General features: G+C 33.8%; 1 protein-coding gene across 1 annotated transcript in view; it reads left to right on the forward strand.

Moving 5' to 3' along the window:
* LOC111503766 (trypsin-1) overlaps positions 1-23,169 on the forward strand; it is a 65,226-nt gene that overhangs the window by 22,076 nt on the left and 19,981 nt on the right. Inside the window, exons 3-4 of the mRNA XM_074178033.1 lie at positions 549-655; positions 9,846-9,991. Of these exons, the coding sequence (XP_074034134.1) occupies positions 549-655; positions 9,846-9,991 (253 nt within the window). The remainder of the gene's footprint in view (positions 1-548; positions 656-9,845; positions 9,992-23,169) is intronic.

Consider the following 23,169-nt stretch of genomic DNA (forward strand, 5'->3'; position numbering starts at 1 on the left):
CACCTAACTTTCTGAATAACGTACCCTATATCCATGGCCCCTTATATCAATTCGAAAAACTAACTTCAAAAATTCATTTTTTATACCCAAAAATGTCATTGACTGCTTTCAGTGTAAAGAAGACATCTTTGACTATTTCTTCCTGATGATATTTATTTTATCACTTTTTCTCTCTGTTGTTTATATGTTACTTGTAGTCCACACGATAATTTTTGATTTATCATGGCACAGGTAATATATAGCATCCCGCTAACCCTTCTTTCTTTGTGTACAACGTTATTATTTTCATTATCATTTTTCAGACTAGGTAGCAGCGGTCTAATGGAAAGAATGGCTCCGAACGTTTTCACTGTAACTGAGATGGTGATTCTCAATGGAAGTTAACCAGTTCATTCACGAATGTACTCACCAGGAGGTCGCAACTCATTTATTTGCAAAAGGTTCTCTCCATTAGACCATGGCTACCTAACCCGGAAAATCACAACTCTCATTTGATAAATCTATGACTTCAAGATTTGATTTACCCTAATTCGCTTTCAATTTTATAGGTTTCGCTGCAGCTGCTGCATCCTCAATTCGGATTTTTGGGGCACTGGTGCGGAGGCGTGATGATATCCCCTGAATGGTTATTAACTGCCGCTCATTGTATCAACAAGTAAGTATTGAAGTTATTTTCCATTGTCGGCTCCTGTAGAAAACTAGGACACTTTTGACATTGTAGTGCAAGTTTGATTAAAAAAGGATAATTTTCCAAGAAGAGATTAGTTTCTGGAAAAAAATGTTTGATTTTTCACTTCTCCACTATACAGAAAGAGGAAAAATGAATACAGTAATTGGATACATCCAACAAAGACGTTCAAATCCTACAGTTTTTTTCAGACGGAAATCGGAAGGTAAATACATACGAAACAAAATCCTTTGAAATAGCTTACGAATGAATCAATCAAAAAATGCCAACAACAATTACAGTAGGTGAAGATAAAAAACTGATACAGCAAGTGCCAAACTTGATGGCGAGCCCGCCCCCATACGCACAAACATATGTTCAATGTGACCCCCCTACAGCTCTTGCAAGACGTACAAATTCTCTGTTGTAACAAAAACCAGTCATTAAGAGTCAGGTACGTGAAATAATTTTTAAAGTGTTTAATTATCTTCAAAGTGTTAAATATGACTCGGAAACGTTATCAAATATAAAAAATGAAACATCTCTCGCTGCAAGTAATGGTAAATAAATTTGAAAAATAACTATCTCAACAAAAATCTTTATTTTGTATTGTGAGAGTATCTAGTTAAAGAAGATGAGCAATTAATTTCTGCAAATAAAATTTTCCACCCCAAGAAAGAAGCGGCCTAGAAGAGCACCAGTAACTGATATTCCCGAGTATGAGTATTCCAATATTAAACGGATTATTTACGATTTTCATGAGACGGAATAACGGTAAATGAGTTCCAACACGAAATAATGACGTTTTGGGAATTGTGGTTTCCGAAACATCCCTTCGTAGAATTTTAAAGAAAATAGATTTCTAATGAAGAAGGACTAAAAATAAAATAAAAATTTTAATAGAGAAAATGAACATTAGAACATTGAGGATTAGGTATTTACAAAAAATCAATTATTTTCGTAGCCAACAGCGACCAATTGTGTTTCTTGATGAAACATACCTTCATAGTGGACATACATTTTCCAAAAGCTAGACGGATGAATCAATTAAAGGGTTATTTTAAAATCCTGCGAAGGGACCAAAATTCATTTTTGTCCATGACGAAGGTGACACAGGCTTTATACCTAATTGTCAGCTTATATTGAAATCCAACACATCAGAGGATTATCATCCAGAAATGAATTCTGAAAATTATGGTAAATGGTTATAAGAAACGTTAATCCCAAATTTACCTGTTCATTCATCATGGAATATCATTGAATTCACTGTCTTGCACTGACGAGTAGCTAATGAGTCCGTTGTATCGCTAATTGCATATACAGGAAATTTTTTGAAAATTACTGCATCGACGCCTGTCGGATATAATCCAACGCCCTTCGTGATATTAGCCAGGGGAGTAGTTGTTTTCTGATAGGCGTCAGCCCATTCAACCTACAGTGTAGGTATATCCGAGATTGGCTTGAACGTTTAAAGTTCATTTCTTTAGATTTCTCAAGTTTTTTTCCACGTACTTTCAAAAAATTCAGAACCCATCCTTCACTTCCTCCGCAATGCACAAATATTAGTCGCGATATTTTGTTTGCGGGCATGTCATGCGTACACATTCTGGAACCATCAGTCCACCCTTTCGTAACTGTGTCGTAAGTGTCACACCAAGTTTCGTCCAAATAGAAAAATTGCCGTTGTTCATGTCTTTATTTAGTTATTCGTTATGAGTATTTGTTATGCAATTCCACTTTTCTTCTGCTTTCCATAACTGCTTGACGTTTGTTTATTATTTCAAATCTAAATCCTAGTTTCTTCATCTAAGAGTTTTATTACATCAGCTCACGTTATGGCCGGAAGTATTCAATTTCTTCTTTATGATTTCAGTTGTAGGAATCTTGCTTTTGTAACAGTCGTATGTTGTTTTTTCAATGATTTTGATGTTAATACCATTAGTACTTGTCCAAGGATGCAACATGTTGAACAGATAACAAAAATTTTAAGTAATTATAACTTCACCAATATCGAAGTTCAACACTCAAATCGCGATCAGTTCCTGAACTGAACATTGACGACACAACGGCGATACTCATCCCCACATTCTATTCGTCACTGTAACATGACTTCAATTTTAATTTTATGACTCTTCAGCCAATCATAAAACTCGATTAGTAAAAGTTATCCAATACAAACCGCCAATTCTTCAATCCACGTAGACTAGTTGACAGCGGAATCATTTCTTTGTATTGTTCTTATCCTTTGAGCTCACCCATAGCTTTAACTATTCACAATACCGGTTACTTCGACTATGAATCCAATGATTATAAATTTAAATGACGGTAGCAGCACAAGCAGCAGTGAAGATGAAGAAAATTTGTATTAAGATAGTGACTGATTATAGTTTATGTTTGGGTAAGTGTATCATTATATAACATATCAATGAACTTTTTTGAATTGAAGGGGTTATATTTTTTAAGAGTGATTAATTTTTGGGAAAGAAAGTTTTTGGCTTTCTATCAAGATGACGTATCAAGATGGAGTAGTAGAAAGCCAAAAACTTTCTTTCCCAAAAATCAATAAACTGTACTACCTATAATACTAAATGAAATATGAAAATAAATTACAAAGAAGTCATGTTTCATTTGCTATCCTAATTAAAACTAATTAGAGTAATACAATAGTAATTTAGTTGGGAGAATCTATACCTGCGCGATCGTTCGCCATCAGCCGTGGCGTGTACTGTATTTCAGTTACGCTATATTCTCTGCTTGAGATAAAAGAAGATCGCATATAACAATCGATCACCAAAAAGGATGATGAAATCCGACCCAATGCTGCCAGCTGATGGGAAAAACAACTCAAAAATTTTCGCTTAGCAACTTCAGATATTGAAACCGCCGCTCCCCAGATGTGAATGGCTTCAAAAGTACCCACAGCTTTCTCACTTAGCAATACCTCCATTCAACTCTATGAAAATTTAAAAATTCAAAATTCATGGCAATTATATTTCTTATTATGATTCTCCTTTCCTTTTATTTTCGGAAAATGGTTCTTGAGGTCGCAGCATTAGATCTAGCAATTGTTTCATTCAGTAAAATCCGATTTTCTCTAACAGTGCTGATGATCTCAAATTGAAACAGAAATCACGACATTCTACATTCGATTCTGATTATGAAGAAAATGTGAATATGATTTATGAGATATTTTTTGCAAATACATCCCGGACATTTTTCCCAGTGTACTGATATATAAACTTACTGAAACAATAAATTCAGTAAACTAATTTCAACTGCTTCTTCGAATAATTCTATTCGATTACAGGTTACATTTTGATAGCATCAAATTTCTGCCAGCTTCATATTTTTCCATGTCCCAAGAGGTGTTTCATTACTGCCTAACTCTATTTGGTCTTTTTGTCAACTCTGTCACCGATGGTAATTGAATTAAGCTTGGAAACATATTGAGAATGACACAAACTGAGTTCGTATGAAATTTCGTTGAAATTGAGAATGTCACTGTGATCTTTGTTATTCCAATTGAATTTTATGATTCGGAATAAAAAATACTGAGGTATTATTGGATTATCAATATTATTCTTCGTCGGTAGCTGAAATTATTTATTAGATTTGGCTTTGTGAATAACTGTTGAGGAATTAGGGTTCAACTTTTTCGAAATACCAACATTGTTTGATTGATACAAATATTCTTCATTCGTTATAGATAACATTCCTATGTGGATTTGAAATATTTGTTAATTCCTGTTAATTCCTGTCGAAATCAAGAAGGATACTTTGACTGGCTGCTGAAAATATCATTGAATATGACAAAATCTGGGCTGGTGCGTAGTGGTCAAATGGGACCAAAAGAAATTAACGTTTCGTCTGTTTCTGCGGCACACACCATCAATGGTTTATGCGTTGACTGTGTGGACGAATGTTATACACATATAAAATGTGAAATTCAGTTTTTTCATTTCTTGAGTCTGTTGGTAAAAGTCTTTGAAATAGATTCCCGTTGAAAAAATCATGATATTTTGATGATCAACCTGATTTTTCAACTGTATGATGAATAATCTTCCTTAAATGTTCCCATTTCTGTTGCTGAAAGAATGTTATTAACAAATACATCGTTTGTATTCATATTATTTTCTGAGAATTTAGTCAATAATAAAAATAATGATTTTCTAAAACAATTTCCAAATTTTTTTTATTACTCAAGGAGCCATTTGTCAACTTATTGATAGTGAATATTGAAAATAAAGGATCATTATTGATATTGCTCATTCATCTTCCCTAGAAAAAAATGTGGATTTTTCATTTGTTCATTTAACGAATACACTGATACAGTTATTAATCTTATATGCAATTATATGTTAATATTCTTTCACCAAAATCTGCCTGTTTATACCAAAATTATTCATTTATTTAATTGAGTTTTGTAAGGACATACTGTTATGTAAAAAAATCAATTGATATACCAGTCCAACTTTTTAAGATACTGTAAAGCGAAATGCGCATTAAATAAACATTCTCTGGCAAAAGTTGTATAATTCGTATCATATATAATTTATCAAATTCAACAAGAACTATTATAAACAAAAAAAAATGTGCAATTTTTTCAATTGATAAGTATTTAAAAAAATTATTGATATTCATTATTTCCAGCAATGAATAAATTCTCAGAAAAAAAATTGCCAGCAATACATTAGTTTATAACAATTTCAAAACATTGGCATTGAAAAAAATTAAAGATTATATAAATTGATGGATGTAGCCGTTAATTACTACGTGGTAGGAACTCATCATGAAAGATGGGAAATGAAACTTTCTGTTTTTTACCACTTCTATTTGTAACTAGCGTTACTCTCCCACCACTGTAGGTGAATATTATACTAAACCGTTATTGTAACACCTCGACACGTGTTTCGATCACCAAGTGATCAAGAGGAAGATCAGTTTGATCTTCCTTTCGAAGATGAAGGTAATGACAGTGGTACTTAACTTAATTGAGTACCTGCATTTTATTTACCTTTGCCAATGTGGGTACACTCATTTGAAAACCAGTGAGTAAACTAGATCGATTTGATCTTTCAACAAGTTGTACCCGCAATGCTTTTGCTTACCTATGAATTTCCAAAGATTCCAAATAATTGAGTTTACAACCCTTCCTTGCATAGTGCAGAATTCCCGTATCATTTAGATTCGGGAACTTGTTGTTGCATCCCAACAAATGGTATGAAAATGTCGAATCTGAAACGTCTGAAGGAGCTTTCATATTCAGCATACCGTTTTAAGAAATATCGATCACATTATCCCACATAAATACTACTAAACTCCGAACATAGAAAGTTTCATGTCTCATTTTTCATAAAGATAACATTTATACAGTATACCGTTATTACAAAATGGAACAGAATATTTTTCCAACGTAAAATTTTTACACAATATACTCAAAAAGTATAAAAGAGTGAAAAATTACATGTTTTCTACGTGTATTTTCAAATTGTTCGTTCATGCATCTGAATGAAAAATGAAGTTTTCCATTCCCTATTTATATTTTAGGAGTTGAACATATATTTTTTTGAAAAGGTAGCGGATCAGCCAGCGCGTTCGGGAATGTCGTCACTCTTAGTTAGTTGAATTAATGTTGATATATTGATATAAATACTGATAGTTCAATTTGAGATGTTGTAACTTTCTTATTGAGACTGCCTCTTTCAAGATATTTTTTTCATGTTCCGGATATTCATAACACTTCTCGAGATTAACTTGAAACGGAGAAAGATTAATTTCCGGGAAAGTTTTTGGCTTTCTACTTCTCCCTGTTCAGACAAAAATTATAGAAATCTAGGTATATACAAAAGCCCTCCTGAAACAGCTACTTTCATATAAACTTTGTGATTCAATGGATTTTTTTTTCAGTTTGTGTAGAGTTGATTTTTTGAAATTCAATGCTTCGCTCCTTTCTTTGGAAGATTCCCACTTTTTTTTATAAAGATGGAGTAGAAGTAGAAATCCAAAACCTTTCTTTTCCACTTCTCGAGATAATTTCAACAAAATTCGTTTCATATTTTCTACATAATGACTTTAATCAAGTTAATGAGGAACCTAAACCGATTCTAATGAAGATTAGCGAAAAAGCACAAGAGTCATAGCTGATTTATTCGGGTACAAATAACTCTAAGATTGTAGATAATTTCGTTAGTCAAATAAAATCCACGATGAAGTGCACCACTGTGGACATTCATCTATAACCTTGGGATATGTCACTCCCCATACCACAAAGAACTGGCCAATTGAGTTTATCACAATGCTTGGATTTCTTCACAAGAGAGGAAACTTTGGATGGACATGAAAAACCGACGTGTTTGATTTGCAAGGAAAAAATAAAATGCACAAAGTCTCTATTAATCCATAAGTTTCCCCGTATTTTAATCATTTATTTTGAAAGATTCCCTCTAACAGAAAGATTTAGAGGCAAGTTAAATGTTGCCATTGAATTTCCTCTAGATGAATTAGATATGAACAATTATCCAGCAGACAATGTGACTCTTTGTCGTTATAATCTATATGCACTATCGAATCACAGTGGGTCTACCTACAGCGGACATTATAAAGCATTCTGCAGACATCTCAATACTGGCACGTGGCACAAATACAATGATTTACATGTGTCACTAATTTCACCAAAATCGCTTGTGACTGGAGATGCATACATCCTCTTTTATGAAAAGGAGGAAACGAGTTTGCACCTTTGGGCGTTTTGAAAAGTTATTTTTGAACTGTCAATTTTAATGTTATAATGATTAAACAGGTTTTTCATTATTCGAATGGGTAATCAAAGTCAGATTTCAAGCGAAAGTGATTCATTATATTGATTAAATAATATTATTTACTTGTATGTTTATATATGATGAGCGGTACCTTGAATTTTTCTAAAAGTTCCTAGATTTTATTTTGAATCAAATGACACCTCAGTCATAATTTCTACTGAAGGTGAACAGGAAATCGTTGGAAATGAACTTGTTTCTTGGGCTATTACATTCGCCACAAAACACGTATCACTTTCCCCATCATCCAGATCTGGTTTGGTTCAAACATGGTCAATGTCCATCACAACGGCCTTGATCGGTATGTCAATATCCTATACCGTAGTACCTTATTGACCTCATTAAAAGGAATTACATAAAAATGCAGTAGCAGCGCAACTAGTTTTAAAAGAGGCTTTGGAAGTTTAGAAAAAATATTTTCTCTAAAGTGTAAAACTGAAATTTTCCCGTTAAATTTATCTAGTTTGATAGTTGGAAGTTAATATCACTTTCAAAAACCTAAATGATTATCAGCTTAATTTTCACGTTTACTTTTTTAGAATTTTTAAGAACGGGAAAGAAATATTGAACAAAAGTAATTTTTTGTTTTTCATTGACCTTTCGGAGAATTTCACAATTTTTTTCAGGTTGGAAATGCTGACTATTAAAATAAGTTGAATAATTATTATTGGAATAAAATTTGAATAATTCTGAATTATAATTCCAGAAATAATCTTCATTACTGGAAGATGGGCTGGTGATGGTTCTCATTCAGACTGATATGGAAGGTTTTCATTAAATATCTCTAATATCTTCTAATAGTCCAATCATCGAAATTGAAACAAGGCGATATAAATTTGCCAAACAACAAACACCACCAAAAATTTTGATTGAAGTTCTACTTCAGATTTAACCCTGTTCTGGGGAGACTTCCAACTTGGGGGTGGATGCCTTCCCTGTTTGAGTTTTCATTCTATTCAGTTCAAGCTTGTATGATATTTCAGCTTTATCTTCGATTTGATTGATAGTGGTACGGAGACAACAATATTTTTTGTGATGAGACACCGCATTTGACACCATATCATAATTTAAAAGTTCAGGTCAATAAAATGAACGATGAATAAGACCCCTGTGAATTTTTCTGTATTTTTGATTTGCCGTTCTTTGAAGATAGATAGATATTGTTTCTTATCGGTCAAATATGAAGAGAGTCCATTGTGAAGTGATAATGATTATTATCACTAGGGGAAGATTTTCATATTTCCTTTGTCATAAAAAAACGAACCGACATTATTTCCTTCATAATTCGCTTGGTTTTGATGCTGGGCATTTTTATGAAAAAATCAAAATATAAATTGTTTTTCCATTACTTCACATGGAAACTTTCAAAAATTTGTCATTCTGTCATTGTATACACACTCTTTGTTTTTTACAAACTAAATTACTTATTTTACTTATTTTTGACTTATTCGGAAAAATTATAGGATAAATGGTTGAAAAATTGTCACTTCCACTCGCGAATAAATAATTTTTCCCTCCAGAGAAGGAAATGCATTTACCGTCAGGGTCAACCTCAACACAAGGTCAACTTTTAAGTACAAAATAAATTGAACCTGAATCTGAATTTATATGAACATTGGTGCTGTTCATATAAATCATACGGAAAAATGGTCATTCTCTGAATTATAACTGATTAGTTCGATTTTATAAACAAGTTGTGACAATTACGAAATGACACTCCCTTTGTGAGGATTGAAGGCTTTGGAATATGTTTTTGTCCTGTTCACACATCCTGCTTAGAGGCGTGTCCACTAGCCCCATAATATGTAGGTGTTTCCTTAGTTGACAGTGACCAGTCAGAAATCCTGCTGTTAAGCGTAGGTTTTTCCAGGTTTATCGCCAGATATTTCTTCGGTGCCAGCTTCCCAGGGTCGCCCATAGGATGCAGGATGTGTGAACAAGAAGATGAAACTGTCAAGCATGTCTTATACGAGTGTTCGGAGTTATCGTCAATAAGAGATTGTGTGTTCGGTGAGTCTTGGCCTACACCTGTCGATATAAAGATGTTTCCTAGTGACCTGTTCATCTTCCTGGAAAGGACAGGTTGGACGATGACCTAGGAGGACAACTCCTCGGGAGGATGTACAATGAGTCACATGTGGCCTAAGTGCCTGAATCAGAATTTCTGGTGACCAACATTATGTAAATGTATTTAACTACGAATGAATCATATTAAACAAGCTATGCAGGCATAACTTTTGGTACGATCGCAAAGAAGACGTTTTTTGGGAATTTTCTTTAGTATAATGGTGATAATTGAAATAACGTCACCTTATTGATTGTTGCACTTCTTCTGATTACCCTTCACCTTTTTTCAATTCCAGCGACCTTTTCAATCTCCCCCTGGCCGCCTTGTGGACCGCCGTCGTCGGGGACTGGGACAGAGAAGTCGAGGAAAAATCCGAAGAGAGGATCCCGATCGAAGAAGTGATAATGCATGAACGATTTCACAATTTCCAACATGACATCGGTAAGTGAAATTGCTCTCCATTATTATGGGCATCACGATGTTTATTTATGTTTGTGGCAGGTAATGATACGAATCGGTTTCACTGATATTAATCTCGCGGTTTTTTCTCTTTGTGCGTTGGCGTTGTCTTTGTGGTTTTGTTGAACCGATTTGAAAGTAACCACGAGCTGGAGAGCAGTGGAGTGCGTCATATGAGTATGTATGAAATTAAATCACCATGTCACTGTTGACAAGGTTAATTGCAAGAGGTTATATGTGGGTTGTTCAAATGGTTCGTGTTTTGTAGAGGATATAAACAAACAAATGGAGTATATTATTCATATCAAGGTTTCGCTTACAAACATCAAGTCAATAAATTGAACGAAAGGAACCAGGCCAGAAAATCTGCTCCCATAAACAAAATAGATGACAAACTTTAACATTATGATTATCGAAGATAACATAAGATTTATTCAACATTCGAAAGAATGTTAGTAGAAAGCCATATAAAAGATGCTAATTTTAAATACAAATCTTCAAAATACACAGAGATATGAATAGATATTTGAAATAGTTGAAATGAAAAATTAAAGACATATAAAATATGTTGAGAAACTAATGATATATGTATGTTTCGATGTGAGTATGTTACCGATTAGAATCATTTGGAATGTAATCATTGACCGAGTAAAAGCAGTTACTCAGAAGGAATTCCTTCAAGTGTTTCTTGAACTTCACAATACTCAGTTTTTATAAGTATAAGTTAGTCTACTCTTTGTCTTTCAAAAGTCAATGAAATTATCATTGTTTAAGAAAAGACTGAGTTTGTGTCGATATAACAAATTATACATCCCGACACGGATTTATCGAAGAAAAATTTATAAGAACAAATTTCCATTGGACATTGCGTGATTGAAACTAGTCGCTCTTATACATATACATCTATACTAATATAAATGTGAAAGTTTGTGAGGATGGGAAAATGTATGTAGGTATGTTTGTGGCTCTTTCACGCCTAAACGACTGAACGGATTTAGATGAAACTTCACATAAATACAGCTTATACATCAGTATTACCTATAGGCTAAAATGGGCTTGTTTCATGATTTTTGGTTTATAGTTCACTTGATATAAATTTCAAATTGAAAAACAGTGCACTTTGTTTCAGCTCTCGAATGTGGTAGGGCGGTGACGTCACGACCCTATTCTCGCTTCTTGTTCGATTGACTAATAGGAACCATAGAAATAATCAACATTGCCAAATCGTAAAATTTACGAAGCCTATAATTATCAATTCAATTATGAAAGTGTATGTGAACCCGTTAACGTTTCAATTAATGAAAAATTTTTCACATGGAATAAAATCTACACGAAAAATCATATTTGGAAATGAATTCTATATTTAAAATCAGTACACAAAGTCGAAAGATCACCAAATATTCACCTAAACTATGATTTTATGCATTATTTATACAGTTATGAAAATGAAAAAATTTTGCGAATTGGATTAAAAAATCGTTTCAAATATTCAATTCATTCTAGAATCCTCAATCTTTACAACTACAATTTATTATAAAAAAAGATTCCTACATACATACCTGTGTCTAATATTGCTAGTAAATTCAAGCATTATAGGCTCGCTTGGGTAATCTGTTGAATCTTCCAAAACTTGAGAGGAAGGTTGAATGAGGTCAAGTAAAGACAGAATTGATTGTACTCGAACTGATCCAATAAAAGTTTCTGAGGTAATACCATTTATCATATGATAAAATGAAATGAAATGTATCATACTTTCAGAAACAATATCAACTCCAGATAATACTTTCTGTGGAGGATACTTGGAGTTGAAATAAAAAATTGTGTTATCAAATTCAATATTTTCGTCCACCTTTCATTTATAGTCACTTTTCAAATGATTTCTATAAAGTCTTGGAAGAGTAGAAGGATTGTAGTTCTTTCTTTTCAATACTTTCACCCATTTTTTCTCATCATTTTATCCTTTGGGAACCTCATTATATGAAATAACTCACTTATAAACCAATGCGCTTTCTGTTTCCTTGTGCTCTCCACACAATGAAAATCAGCACAGAAATGCACCATATTAATATTCAAATATATCTCTGAAACACTTTCAAAACATACACAAACTAAACTCGATGAAAAAACGAATTGTCCCTACGCGAGCTGTCAGCTAAGAAAAAGTTGAAACTCAGTGTTGCAAAAACAAGCAGAATGGATCCGATATGACATACATTTTCAATGCCGAATAAACCAATAAATTGTGATATGCGATTATTTTCCTGAGAAAATGAACCATCAATTAAAATTTCCTGTAATTGTTCATTCATTTCTGATAGGAATGCAACCAGATCCCTCGAATCCGCGAATTGAGCATAAAAATGGACAATAATATATGCCTTGATAATTGATATAGTATAAGTTATATCTAAATATGATTCTGAATAGAATCTAACGAGAATCTAACTAATGAAATAAATCAATTATTTATGCATTCATGCCACCCACCAAAAAAAGAAATTCAACGTAACTGGTATATTAGCCATATTGTCATCCAGTCAGCCAGCGCCCCCTGTAGTGTACGCGAAAATGTGCTCTTTCTAATGTCAATGGTTTCTATATATAATTTCGTATTTTTGTCAAAATAATTTCAAAATGAATGTTGAGCCTAGTTTTGTTAAAGCTGACTCCGACAACTTACCAAGAGTCGATTTTGAAGTGATCGATGAATTTTACTTGAAAAATTTGCAATACTTTGGTACCGAAATGAAGAATGAAAAATTTAAACAGTAGGTGGTATATTTAGTAGGTTCCTTTTATTCATATGACATTCATTTCAGACTTTGTATTTTATCGAAGGATGGAAAGTTATGATTTGATTTTTATTTTAGCTCGGCCAAGATAGTAATGGTGAAATTCAATTCAAAAATAGCCTGAGAATATATTTTTCGGAATGTAAACTAATGACACGGAATATGCAGCAAAATAGGCACCCGCCGAGACCTACCTTTCACAAAAAAAACGTTATTTAATTAGATAATTGTAACAGTTGTTTTCACACCCAGTCTGTCTGTCAAATTGGATTGATTGGATAATAAAAACCAATACATTAGGCAACTCCGCTCTAGACACGATCAATTTTATTGGTCAACAGACACGCGGCCGATTTAAATTCTTGCTTTTCGAGTTATTCTTTTTTCTGCAAATATAAAGAGATCATGGGACGGATAAGGCTTGATAAGTATAATATACCCCTAACTCGATCAGTCTATAAGCAAACCAGTATCATTTTCCATAGCATGAAACAAGCCCATTTACAGAGGTTTCGTGTAATTTTGGTAATAATATGACGATAAGTATTGAGTAAATCGGAAAAATTCTTTCTCCCTGAGATCTATCTTGGCATGCCTTGTCTATACCGTTGGAGTAACATGAAGATAATGTGCCGTAAGATTGTTCATCTTAAATATTTCCGAACAAAAGTCCGCGATAGCATATGTGGTTGCCACTATATGCAAAATACTGAGTCATATATGTAATTAAATTGAAGTGTTTCGAACAGATTGCAGCGCAGAAAGCCATTATACGTCGCGTTTACTGTAAGACGACGGGGGACGATGCGCGGTAGAGGGGCGGTCTGAGCAAAGAAGCGCAATCGGCAAGAACGCGAACCGAACGCGGGCAGACACTTGAGGGCAGAAGTCATTGACAGTTGTGTTAGTTTTGTGAATTCCTTTATAGGTCACATTATTTGATTCTCGTAGCTTTTCATATGTTGAGCTGTTTAGACGCGAAAAATTAAAAAACATGAATACATACATTACATTCATCCATCCCCACAAACTGTACGCATTCATAATATTAGTAGGAGTGGGAGTGGAATTAGTAGGATTACCAATATATTTCATTCTAATCCTTTCAGTTCTTTTTGCTGATGCTATTCAATATTGTATAAGTGGGTACCTATTGACTAATACTTATAATAACGTACAGCCGAAGCTACTGAATCTAGAATCTTTAAATATGTAGATAGGTTCTTTGTATAGCGTAAATGAGCATCTCGAAAGGGAATCAAGAATTTCCAACCCCCAAGAGAGATGATGGGGGTTAAAAGGTTGTATTGAATTTCGTCAGATTTGAAGTTGGAAATCTGAAGTTTTGGGCCAATGAAAAATATTGAAACTATTTGTTCAAAATGGTCTGTGACGGAACTTAATGTGACAAATCAAATTTAACGCGAGAGAAGCCGCCAGAAACAACTAATATATACATATTTTGCGAAAGCTTTGGATTCCTAGCAGGAGTCTTTTGTATGAACATAAATTCGTCATTCGATTGAAGCTTCCTTCTTGGTTCACAGACTGTACAAGTAGGCAAATTATTCTCCTCCAACATTACAATCACAAATGGTGTACTACAAGACTCTATCACTGACCCACTTCTTTTCAGAACTCATCTAAGTAAAATGCATGTATCACATGAAACGTTACCGGACTTTCTACGCTGAAAGCACATTTCACTCCAATTCACTAAATAGTTAACACATACCCACTTATAACTAGTGTTTTTTTTCCACTGAACATAGTTAAATGCATCGTTTCATCAAACAATCAAAACCTTCCTCACATACTTCAACACAGTTATTCAAAAAACATATTCTGCTAAAGTTGACTAAGATATCATCATCTCATCAGACTCCACCTGATCAACGTGTGAAAGTAACCACTGATCTTCCTCATTTGCAAGCCTTTCTCCCAATGAAACTGTATAAGACCTATGTTCGTCCTTTTGAATATGTCAAACCTATATGATGTCCTATGACCTATAACTTCGCTGAAAACCAGAACAATTTCCAACATCCAAGATTTCAAGAAGAATTATTATGTCATCTCAGTTCGCTCAGGACAGTCTTCCCTTACCTACACAGTAGGTTTATGGACTCACACCTATCGGAAAACACTATTTTCCTGGCTAATACCACGAAGCGCGTAGGATTCAAGTGAAATTTATTTGCATATATGAGGATTTGGGCCATTAGGATATGCGGTTGGTTAGTACCTTGTCTACAGCCAGATGGGGCGATGGCAGATATGTTGCTTGTCGTTCGCTTCAGCTTTGTTCGAAGTATGATACTCTGAAAGGATTTGATTTTCAATTATAGAAAATCATCGACTTCGTGTGATGTAGGACACATTGCACTGACACTACATTGCAGAATATAAATATCAGAAGTAAGGTTCTGAAATACTTGAATATGTGAAGATAATGACATTATGTTCTACATTCAAAAAGTGATATAAAAAATATTGTGAAATGTACATAGAAATTGGTTCATGAGATTTATATTATCAGATTTCGGTACAACGAACGATTATGAAACACATCAAGGTTACGTTCAAAAGAAAGCAGGTTTGGGTAGAATTGACCGATAATATAATTAGCAAAAAAGAAAACGAATTAGAAAGGGTAATTTATAAAATCATTAAATGGTAAACGTATGAGGAATCATGTCACGAAACTAAATTTGGGAATGAGGGAAACGGGGTGAATTCAGCTGAATGAACTAAGAAAAAGTTTATTAAAAATCTCACAACATCTTGAAATGAAAAAATGAGCTACTAGTTGGGAAAAGCGGAAGAGGAGACACAGAAAAAAAATTGGAATGATATTGAATGAAGTAGCTGAAAACTAACTAACTAAAACTAAAAGTTTTGGTTCCGTCATTAGAGATCCAAATATTACAAAGAATCACTCAAAAAGTCGAAATTTATCCCGACTAAGGGTTAAAGAGGTATTGCGATTCCTAGCTATATAGGTCAACTAGCGTCATATTTTGTTCAATAACAACCGTTCAAACTGGAAAAGAAGTGTTTTCATTTTGTTCTGGAAAGTTTTCGAAGAAATTTCGAATAAAATATCAAAGTGTAACTTTCTTTTTCAATACGAGTATCAATGTATATTTGCAATTATGTCAATTATGTCAATTATGGCCCATTTCAAAGTTCATTTTAATACAAACGCCGTCCACCTTTCTTTCATTAAGTTTTCCATTCATAAAAAAGCATCACTGATGTATTCATATCCCTACAAAATTTTTGGATATTCTTCATGTATTTATGCGATAAATATTTATCTTCAGTCGGTTGAAATAGAAATGTAATGCATGTTCAACTGCGTTATTAACAACATTTTTGTGAATTGATGCTATAGTGAAGAAGAAATTTCTCTTTGACGTCGTTGATTTTTTCCCACATTGCGATTATATTTCCATCAGGCCGCTCTCACTAGTGAAACTTAACATAGTTCGCTTTCAAGGATATACGGAACCAAAAAACAAAGAAGATATATTCCAATGAGTTTCATTTACCTATCTGTACTGTAGTATTTTTAAAACCCGCGGCTTCAACTACTTAAAACAGAACGTAAAATCAGTGTTACTGAATACCACTATTAGGTATAATTACTTTATTTGTGACTCTCAAATATTTTATTATATTTCAAAGAGGAAATTCACACATGGAACTTTATCATCAATAATGGTGAATTTCAAAGTTTCAGGACACCCTTCTTACCTCCTCTTTTCAACTATAAATATCAATCAAACTAATTTGATTTTTTTGGCTTCTATTGATAACTGTCCCATTACTATCAATAAAAGCATTGTCAAGAATAAATTAAGCACTGAATTCTTGGGTATTATCATAGATAATGACTTGATATTTGAAGATCACGTCAGAACACTCACTAAAAATTTTTCTTCAGGTTGTTATGCGGTGAGAATTACTTCTAGTGAATTGGAATCTTCTGCAGCTAAATCTGTATATTAATCACTAGTAGACTTAGACATGAGTTATGGAATTCTGTTCTGGAGAGTATGGTCTAGAACAGGGGTCTCCAAACTACGGCCCGCGGGCCAAATCCGGCCCGCCAGTGTCATCAATCCGGCCCGCGACAGCCAATGATTACCTAATTGTTATTACTATTGCTGTGATAAGTTGAAGAAGAAAACACAGAATGATAATTACTCGGTTTTATTTACTTGCAAGGTAAAACTTAACGACAGAAATGATGACAAAGAAAACTTAACTTAAGTATCTAAGTTTAAGCATATTAATAACTAACAAATAATTGGAATGAATCACAGTAAAACAAAAACACTAATGAGATTTATTCAATTGTGATTTTTCACCGACAATACTTTGTAGTTGTGGATCAATTCTACTTGTACCAATTATCAAAAGAGATTTAAGATGCTTATCGGTTAATTGAGATCTGTAAACATTCTTTGTGTACTTCATATTGGAAAACGTTTTCTCACACAAGTAAGTAGTTCCAAAAACAGAAAAGAACCCACGAGCAAATTTATGCAAAATATCAAATTGTTCCAGTGGAAGACTCTTATAAAATTCCAACAAAGATGAATTTTGATATTTGTTCCTAAGCATACCACTGTAAGGTGCAGTCAATAATTTCTATTTGGACTTCCGGAGCCAGGGTTTCAATGTCAGAATCAAAGGGATTTTGAAAAAGCTTAATTTCATTCGCAATGACATCAAAATCTGAAAAACGAGTATCAAAATTTATCTTCAAAGCACTCAAAGTTTCGATTGCAAAATTGATGGGAAATTCAGTCTCTGTAGTGTGGCTGAATATTTCACATGTTTCAAAATGTGTGAAACATTTTTCACGTAATTGCGATTGGAATAGTATTATTTTCTGCCTGAAGGGTTTGATATTGGTGTATAAATCAGGAAGAAGCTGATTTTTTCCTTGCAATCTCAAATTCAGTTCGTTCATATGATTTGTCAAATCGACATAGAAGGCTAACTTCCACATCCATTCACTATTTTCTAAATCGGCAAAAGGGCGCTGCTTCTCATTTAAAAAAATTTTGATCTCTGCTGGAAGTTCAAAAAAGCGCTTAAGGACTTTTCTGCAACTAAGCCAGCGTACGGCAGTATGATATGGTAAATCATTTTCTCCAATATGTTGAATAAACTCGCGGAATTGTCGATGATTAAGCCCAGTGGATCTGATGAAGTTAACAACTGATATGACTGGTTTTAGAACTTCAGACATATCCAAACATTTTCCGCACAAGGACTGTTGATGAATGATACAATGTAAGACTAATTTTTTGGGAAAGAAAGTTTTTGGCTTTCTACTACTCCATCTGATACAAAAAAAATGGATGAGAGAATCTTCCAAAGAAAGGAAGGATTAATTAATTTGAAAATAAGTAACTCTATACATGGATGTGTAGATCATGCAAAGAAGTAACTTTCAGACACAAACTGAAAGAAAGTCCTCCTGAAACAGCTACTTTCATATAAACATTGAATTACACGAAAGAAAAAATTCTTTCGAAACAAATACTTCTATATGAACACTGAATTATACAGAAGATACTTTTCTCTATTCAGTTTGTATATCGAACATTCGTGGAGGAATAAGAATCAGATATCATTCACATGAGTTCTACTTTGAATGAATGGTAATAAATTGTACTCACATGGAACACTGTCACCCTAACTGGTATACACGTGTTTCGCCTTAAGACACTTGCCCTAAGGCTCTTCAGTACCAAATTGGATAACATTATAGAAAATACACACACTTCATTCATGAATTACGATTTTGAATGTCACGGAATGAGCTTGATCTGCTTATGTCATCGATGACATCGTAATGACATTCATTCACCTATTTGATTCAATCCCAGCCATGAGGAATCTTATTTGATTTCAAAGGGTTATATTTTTAGGAGTGATTAAGTTTTTGGGAAAGAAAGTTTTTGGTTTTCTACTACTCCATCTGATACAAAAAAATGGATGAGAGAATCTTCCAAAGAAAGGAAGGATTAATCAATTTGAAAATGAGTAACTCTATACATGGATGTGTAGATCATGCAAAGAAGTAACTTTCAGACACAAACTGAAAGAAAGTCCTCCTGAAACAGCTACTTTCATATAAACATTGAATTACACGAAAGAAAAAATTCTTTCGAAACAAATACTTCTATATGAACACTGAATTATACAGAAGATACTTTTCCCTATTCAGTTTGTATATCGAAAGTTACTTCTTTGCATGATCTACACATCCATGTATAGAGTTACTTATTTTCAAATTGATTAATCCTTCCTTTCTTTGGAAGATTCTCTCATCCATTTTTTTGTATCAGATGGAGTAGTAGAAAGCCAAAAACTTTCTTTCCCAAAAAATTAATCACTCCCAAAAATATAACCCTTTCAAATCAAGTAAGACTAATGTTTTTGAACCACCATCATTTTCTACAGCCTTTGACACAAGTGCAACCACTTCTTTATTTTTACCATACATATTTTTGCCTCCATCAGTTGTTATAGATTTCAAATTTCTCCATGGAAGGTTCTTTTTATTAATGGCATTTTCAACTCCCTAAAAATATCTGCCCGAGTTGTCGTGCCGTGAATACTATAAATATCAAGAAGTTCTTCATACACTTCATAGCTTTTATCTACTCCGCGAATAAAAATCAACACCTGAGCAGTATCTGACACATCCGTTGACTCATCCAATGCTTGAGAAAACCACTCATGATGTCCATTTTTGTCAGACAGTTGAGATGATATATTTTCTGCGATGATACTTTTAAATAAATTTACCTTTTCGGGGCATATTTCTTCGGCTACTGCAATCAAGCATTCTTTTATCATTTCTCCATCGGTGAATGGTTTGCCACGTTTTTCGATTTCAAGACCCACACGAAAGCTGGTGCGAGTTGCAGACTCTTGTTCAGTATTCGTTTTGGTAAACAAAGATTTCTGCAATTTGAGTTCGCGTTTCAAAGCTTCAAATTTTTCCTTCCGCAAACGTCCTGTATACTTGGAGTAACTTTGAAGATGTTTCGATTCATAGTGTCGTTTAATGTTATAGTCTTTGAGAACAGCTATGGTTTCATTACAAATTAAACATAGCGCCTTATTACTGGACTCAATCACAAAATACTGAAAGTTCCATTTTTCTTGGAACGTTCTGCATTCAGTGTCGATTTTTCGCTTCTTTTCCATACTAACAAACCACACATAAAAACAATAATTCAAATCAAAATACTTTTATTGACGGGTGTTACTTCATTTCACAATAGACAGTTTCGCTTCCTTCGCCTTTCCTACGCAGACTAACTCGCAGTTGCGCCGCTAGCCTTTTTATATGCAATTATTACTGCCATTTCGTGGTGATTGGAATACACTAGCTACAACCAGAACTTTCTCCAACCAACGCGGTAATTCCAAATATTTAATTACGCCTAATGCCATCTATCGGGTAGCTGAAAAATATAGTACATAGTACCACTACTCGCCACAAGATGTCGTTAAGTGTCACAATACACAATAATAATTGAAATGCAAAAAAAGCGTAAGTTTGCTTAGGTCACGCACTTTGCGACTATCCTAGTCTAGAAATATAGTTAAGGGTAGAAATTGGCCCTTGGAACAAACTGAAAAAATCATTGTGGCCCGAAGGCTTCAAAGTTTGGAGACCCTTGGTCTAGAAGATATGAATCCTGTATTTGTACTTGAAAACTCCTGTAGGCCTTTATTCATTACAAATTATATTTCGACAATTTTTGCCATTTTCATATTAGAAACGATTTGTTTTATGAATAAGCGTTGACATACATTTCCTTTGGTCTCCTCTAACTATTCCACTCGTCAGACTGACAATTTCAGGCTACCTATACCCACCTCGACACTTACTGAAAGCTCAGCAATTCACAAACATTACCTGCAAGTGGCCGTCGATGGATATCTCTCAAATACCTTAACCATCGACGCCGGTGTTCCCCAGAGACCCATATTGTCTCCTACCCTTCTTTAATTGCATATCAACGACTTATTGGAAATAACACTTTGCTGACAACAGCATACTTATCTCGTCATTCCATTTGGATTCCAGGACATTAGCTGCGGATGTACATCTTTATCGGCAGCAGAAGGTTGCATATTTTAATGAGCGATTTTGAATTGAGGTGAAACTAACCAGGTTAAATGCAATGCCACAAAAACCCAGGCATTGGTTTTTTCCAAAAAGATAAATGTCCCCGACCCGGATATAATAATGTCAGAACAGAAAAGTCCGCTTTCTGCTTCGATAAGTTTGTTGGGGGTTAAGATGGACATCAATATATCTTGGCACAATCATGTTGCTGGAATTACAAAGGCTACTTCTCAAAAGCTCAGACCACTTTTCCGAACCAGAAACTGTACACACCACAGCAATTTTTGATGCTTAATAAAGCTCAGATCAGACCTTGTTTTAAGATATTGTTCTCACGTTCGAAGCTCCGCCTCCAAACATAACCTGAACCTGCTGGATTCCACCAAGAAAAGAGCCATCCACCTGATTGAAGACGCGAACATCACTTGCAACCTATATGGTCTAGAACATCAAAGAAAGGCTGGGGATTTGTCTCCCTTCTATAGATACTTTCACGGGAAGTGTTTAGGTGATTTGGTACATTTGATTCCAACAAAAGCGTTATACGCGACGGCAGGTGATTGAAAATATTCAATCACCTGCCAAACGACGTTGAATGTATAGAAAGCCCTTCAGAATTTAGAAAAGCCATCAACGTTTCATTTCCTGATAGATAGGTATAGTTTGGACGCATTTTATGTTGATAACTTCTTGTGATGCACTGTTTGGAACCTTTGGTGCAGTAATGAGTATTACTTAGAGTTTTTCCCCAACACCAAACCGTTATTTCAACACATCGACACGTGCTTCGATCACCAAGTGATCATCTTCAAGAGGAAGATTAAACTGGTTCAATCTTCCTCTTCAGGATAATCACTTGGTGATCGAAACACGTGTCGAAGTGTTAAACTGGTTTGATCTTCCTCTTGAAGATGGTCCCTTGGTGATCGAAACACGTGTCAAGGTGTTAAAATAATGGTTTTGTGTTGAAGAAAAAACTCCTGTAATAATCATGTTAACTTCTACTAACACTTACTCTGAAATTCATCGTACCCTAAGTTAATCTTAGTGTCGAATCAAATTATAAGTTTCATTTAGCATCTGAAATAATTCACAGCATTTTTACGTTTTGTTTACGTTTTATTTTACGTTTTCGTATTTTTATTTCTTATTATCACATTTTACACATGTGGGCATTTTGGTAAACAACTTTTTTTAGCTAATTTTCTCATGTATATATGTGGGTAAATAAGTTTTAAATTATATAGGCATAGTATATGCTTGTATACATTTTCATCTTATTCACACACGATTTGCCAATAAGATTCATGCTTCTGACATCCAAGCTTATTTATTTTTATTATTTTTTTATAAGCGCCGTTTTCAAATCAGGAGACGGAGTGGAGGGTTCTAATTTGAAAGTTTTTCACACAATTTTTGTTTGATGATGGTAAAATAGAAAACCAAAGGGCTTTTTAATTTTTTTGTGCTGACGAGATATCTTCTGAAAAACTGTTTTTTTTTAAAAATGTTAGAGGGTTCTGATATCCAATTTTGGAGTAGAACTGAAGTGTATTTGAGTTTTGATCAATTAAGGAACATTTTCGTCATTTTTTTTTAATTACTATCTTCAGTACTACCATCCCTAAAATACTATTTTTACGTAACAGTCTGTTATAAAAAATTATCATACGTAACTGTTCAAAAAATAAGGTGAATTTTAGGGTCCAACAACAATCTTTTGTGATTTGAGTTAGTCATTACGACTTCGTTAATTATCAGAAGTTTTTATTGAAATTGAAATGATTTGGACAGGCTACCATATATAATGAAATCTGTGGAATATATTCTGAACCTTGAAACATAGGTATCGCTGTACTAAAAGGGTCTATTCCGAGCCTAATTCAATTCATTTTGTCTATGAAAAACATACATTATTTTGTAACTTTAATTCGATGTACTCGTACCACTTATTGTAATATTATTATTATTCAAATAATCGTGTCCTGAAATGAAAATTAATTTGATAATAGCTTGAACGATAATTGAAATTTCAATGATATAAAATCAATGAAAAAGCGAAATGAAAATACAATACAATGAATGGAATACAAGAAAGACATTTCAAACCAAATGACTTCCAAGACGTTTCGATTTTCAATATTCACAACCGTCTTCATATAACTTTTTTTTATTTCCATCCCATTGTATTTTTATAT

The sequence above is a fragment of the Leptinotarsa decemlineata genome, unplaced genomic scaffold, assembly GCF_025532065.1.
Source record: "Leptinotarsa decemlineata unplaced genomic scaffold, Ldec_3_MD MMD2_tig00003335_RagTag_RagTag, whole genome shotgun sequence".
Lineage (NCBI taxonomy): Eukaryota > Metazoa > Arthropoda > Insecta > Coleoptera > Chrysomelidae > Leptinotarsa > Leptinotarsa decemlineata.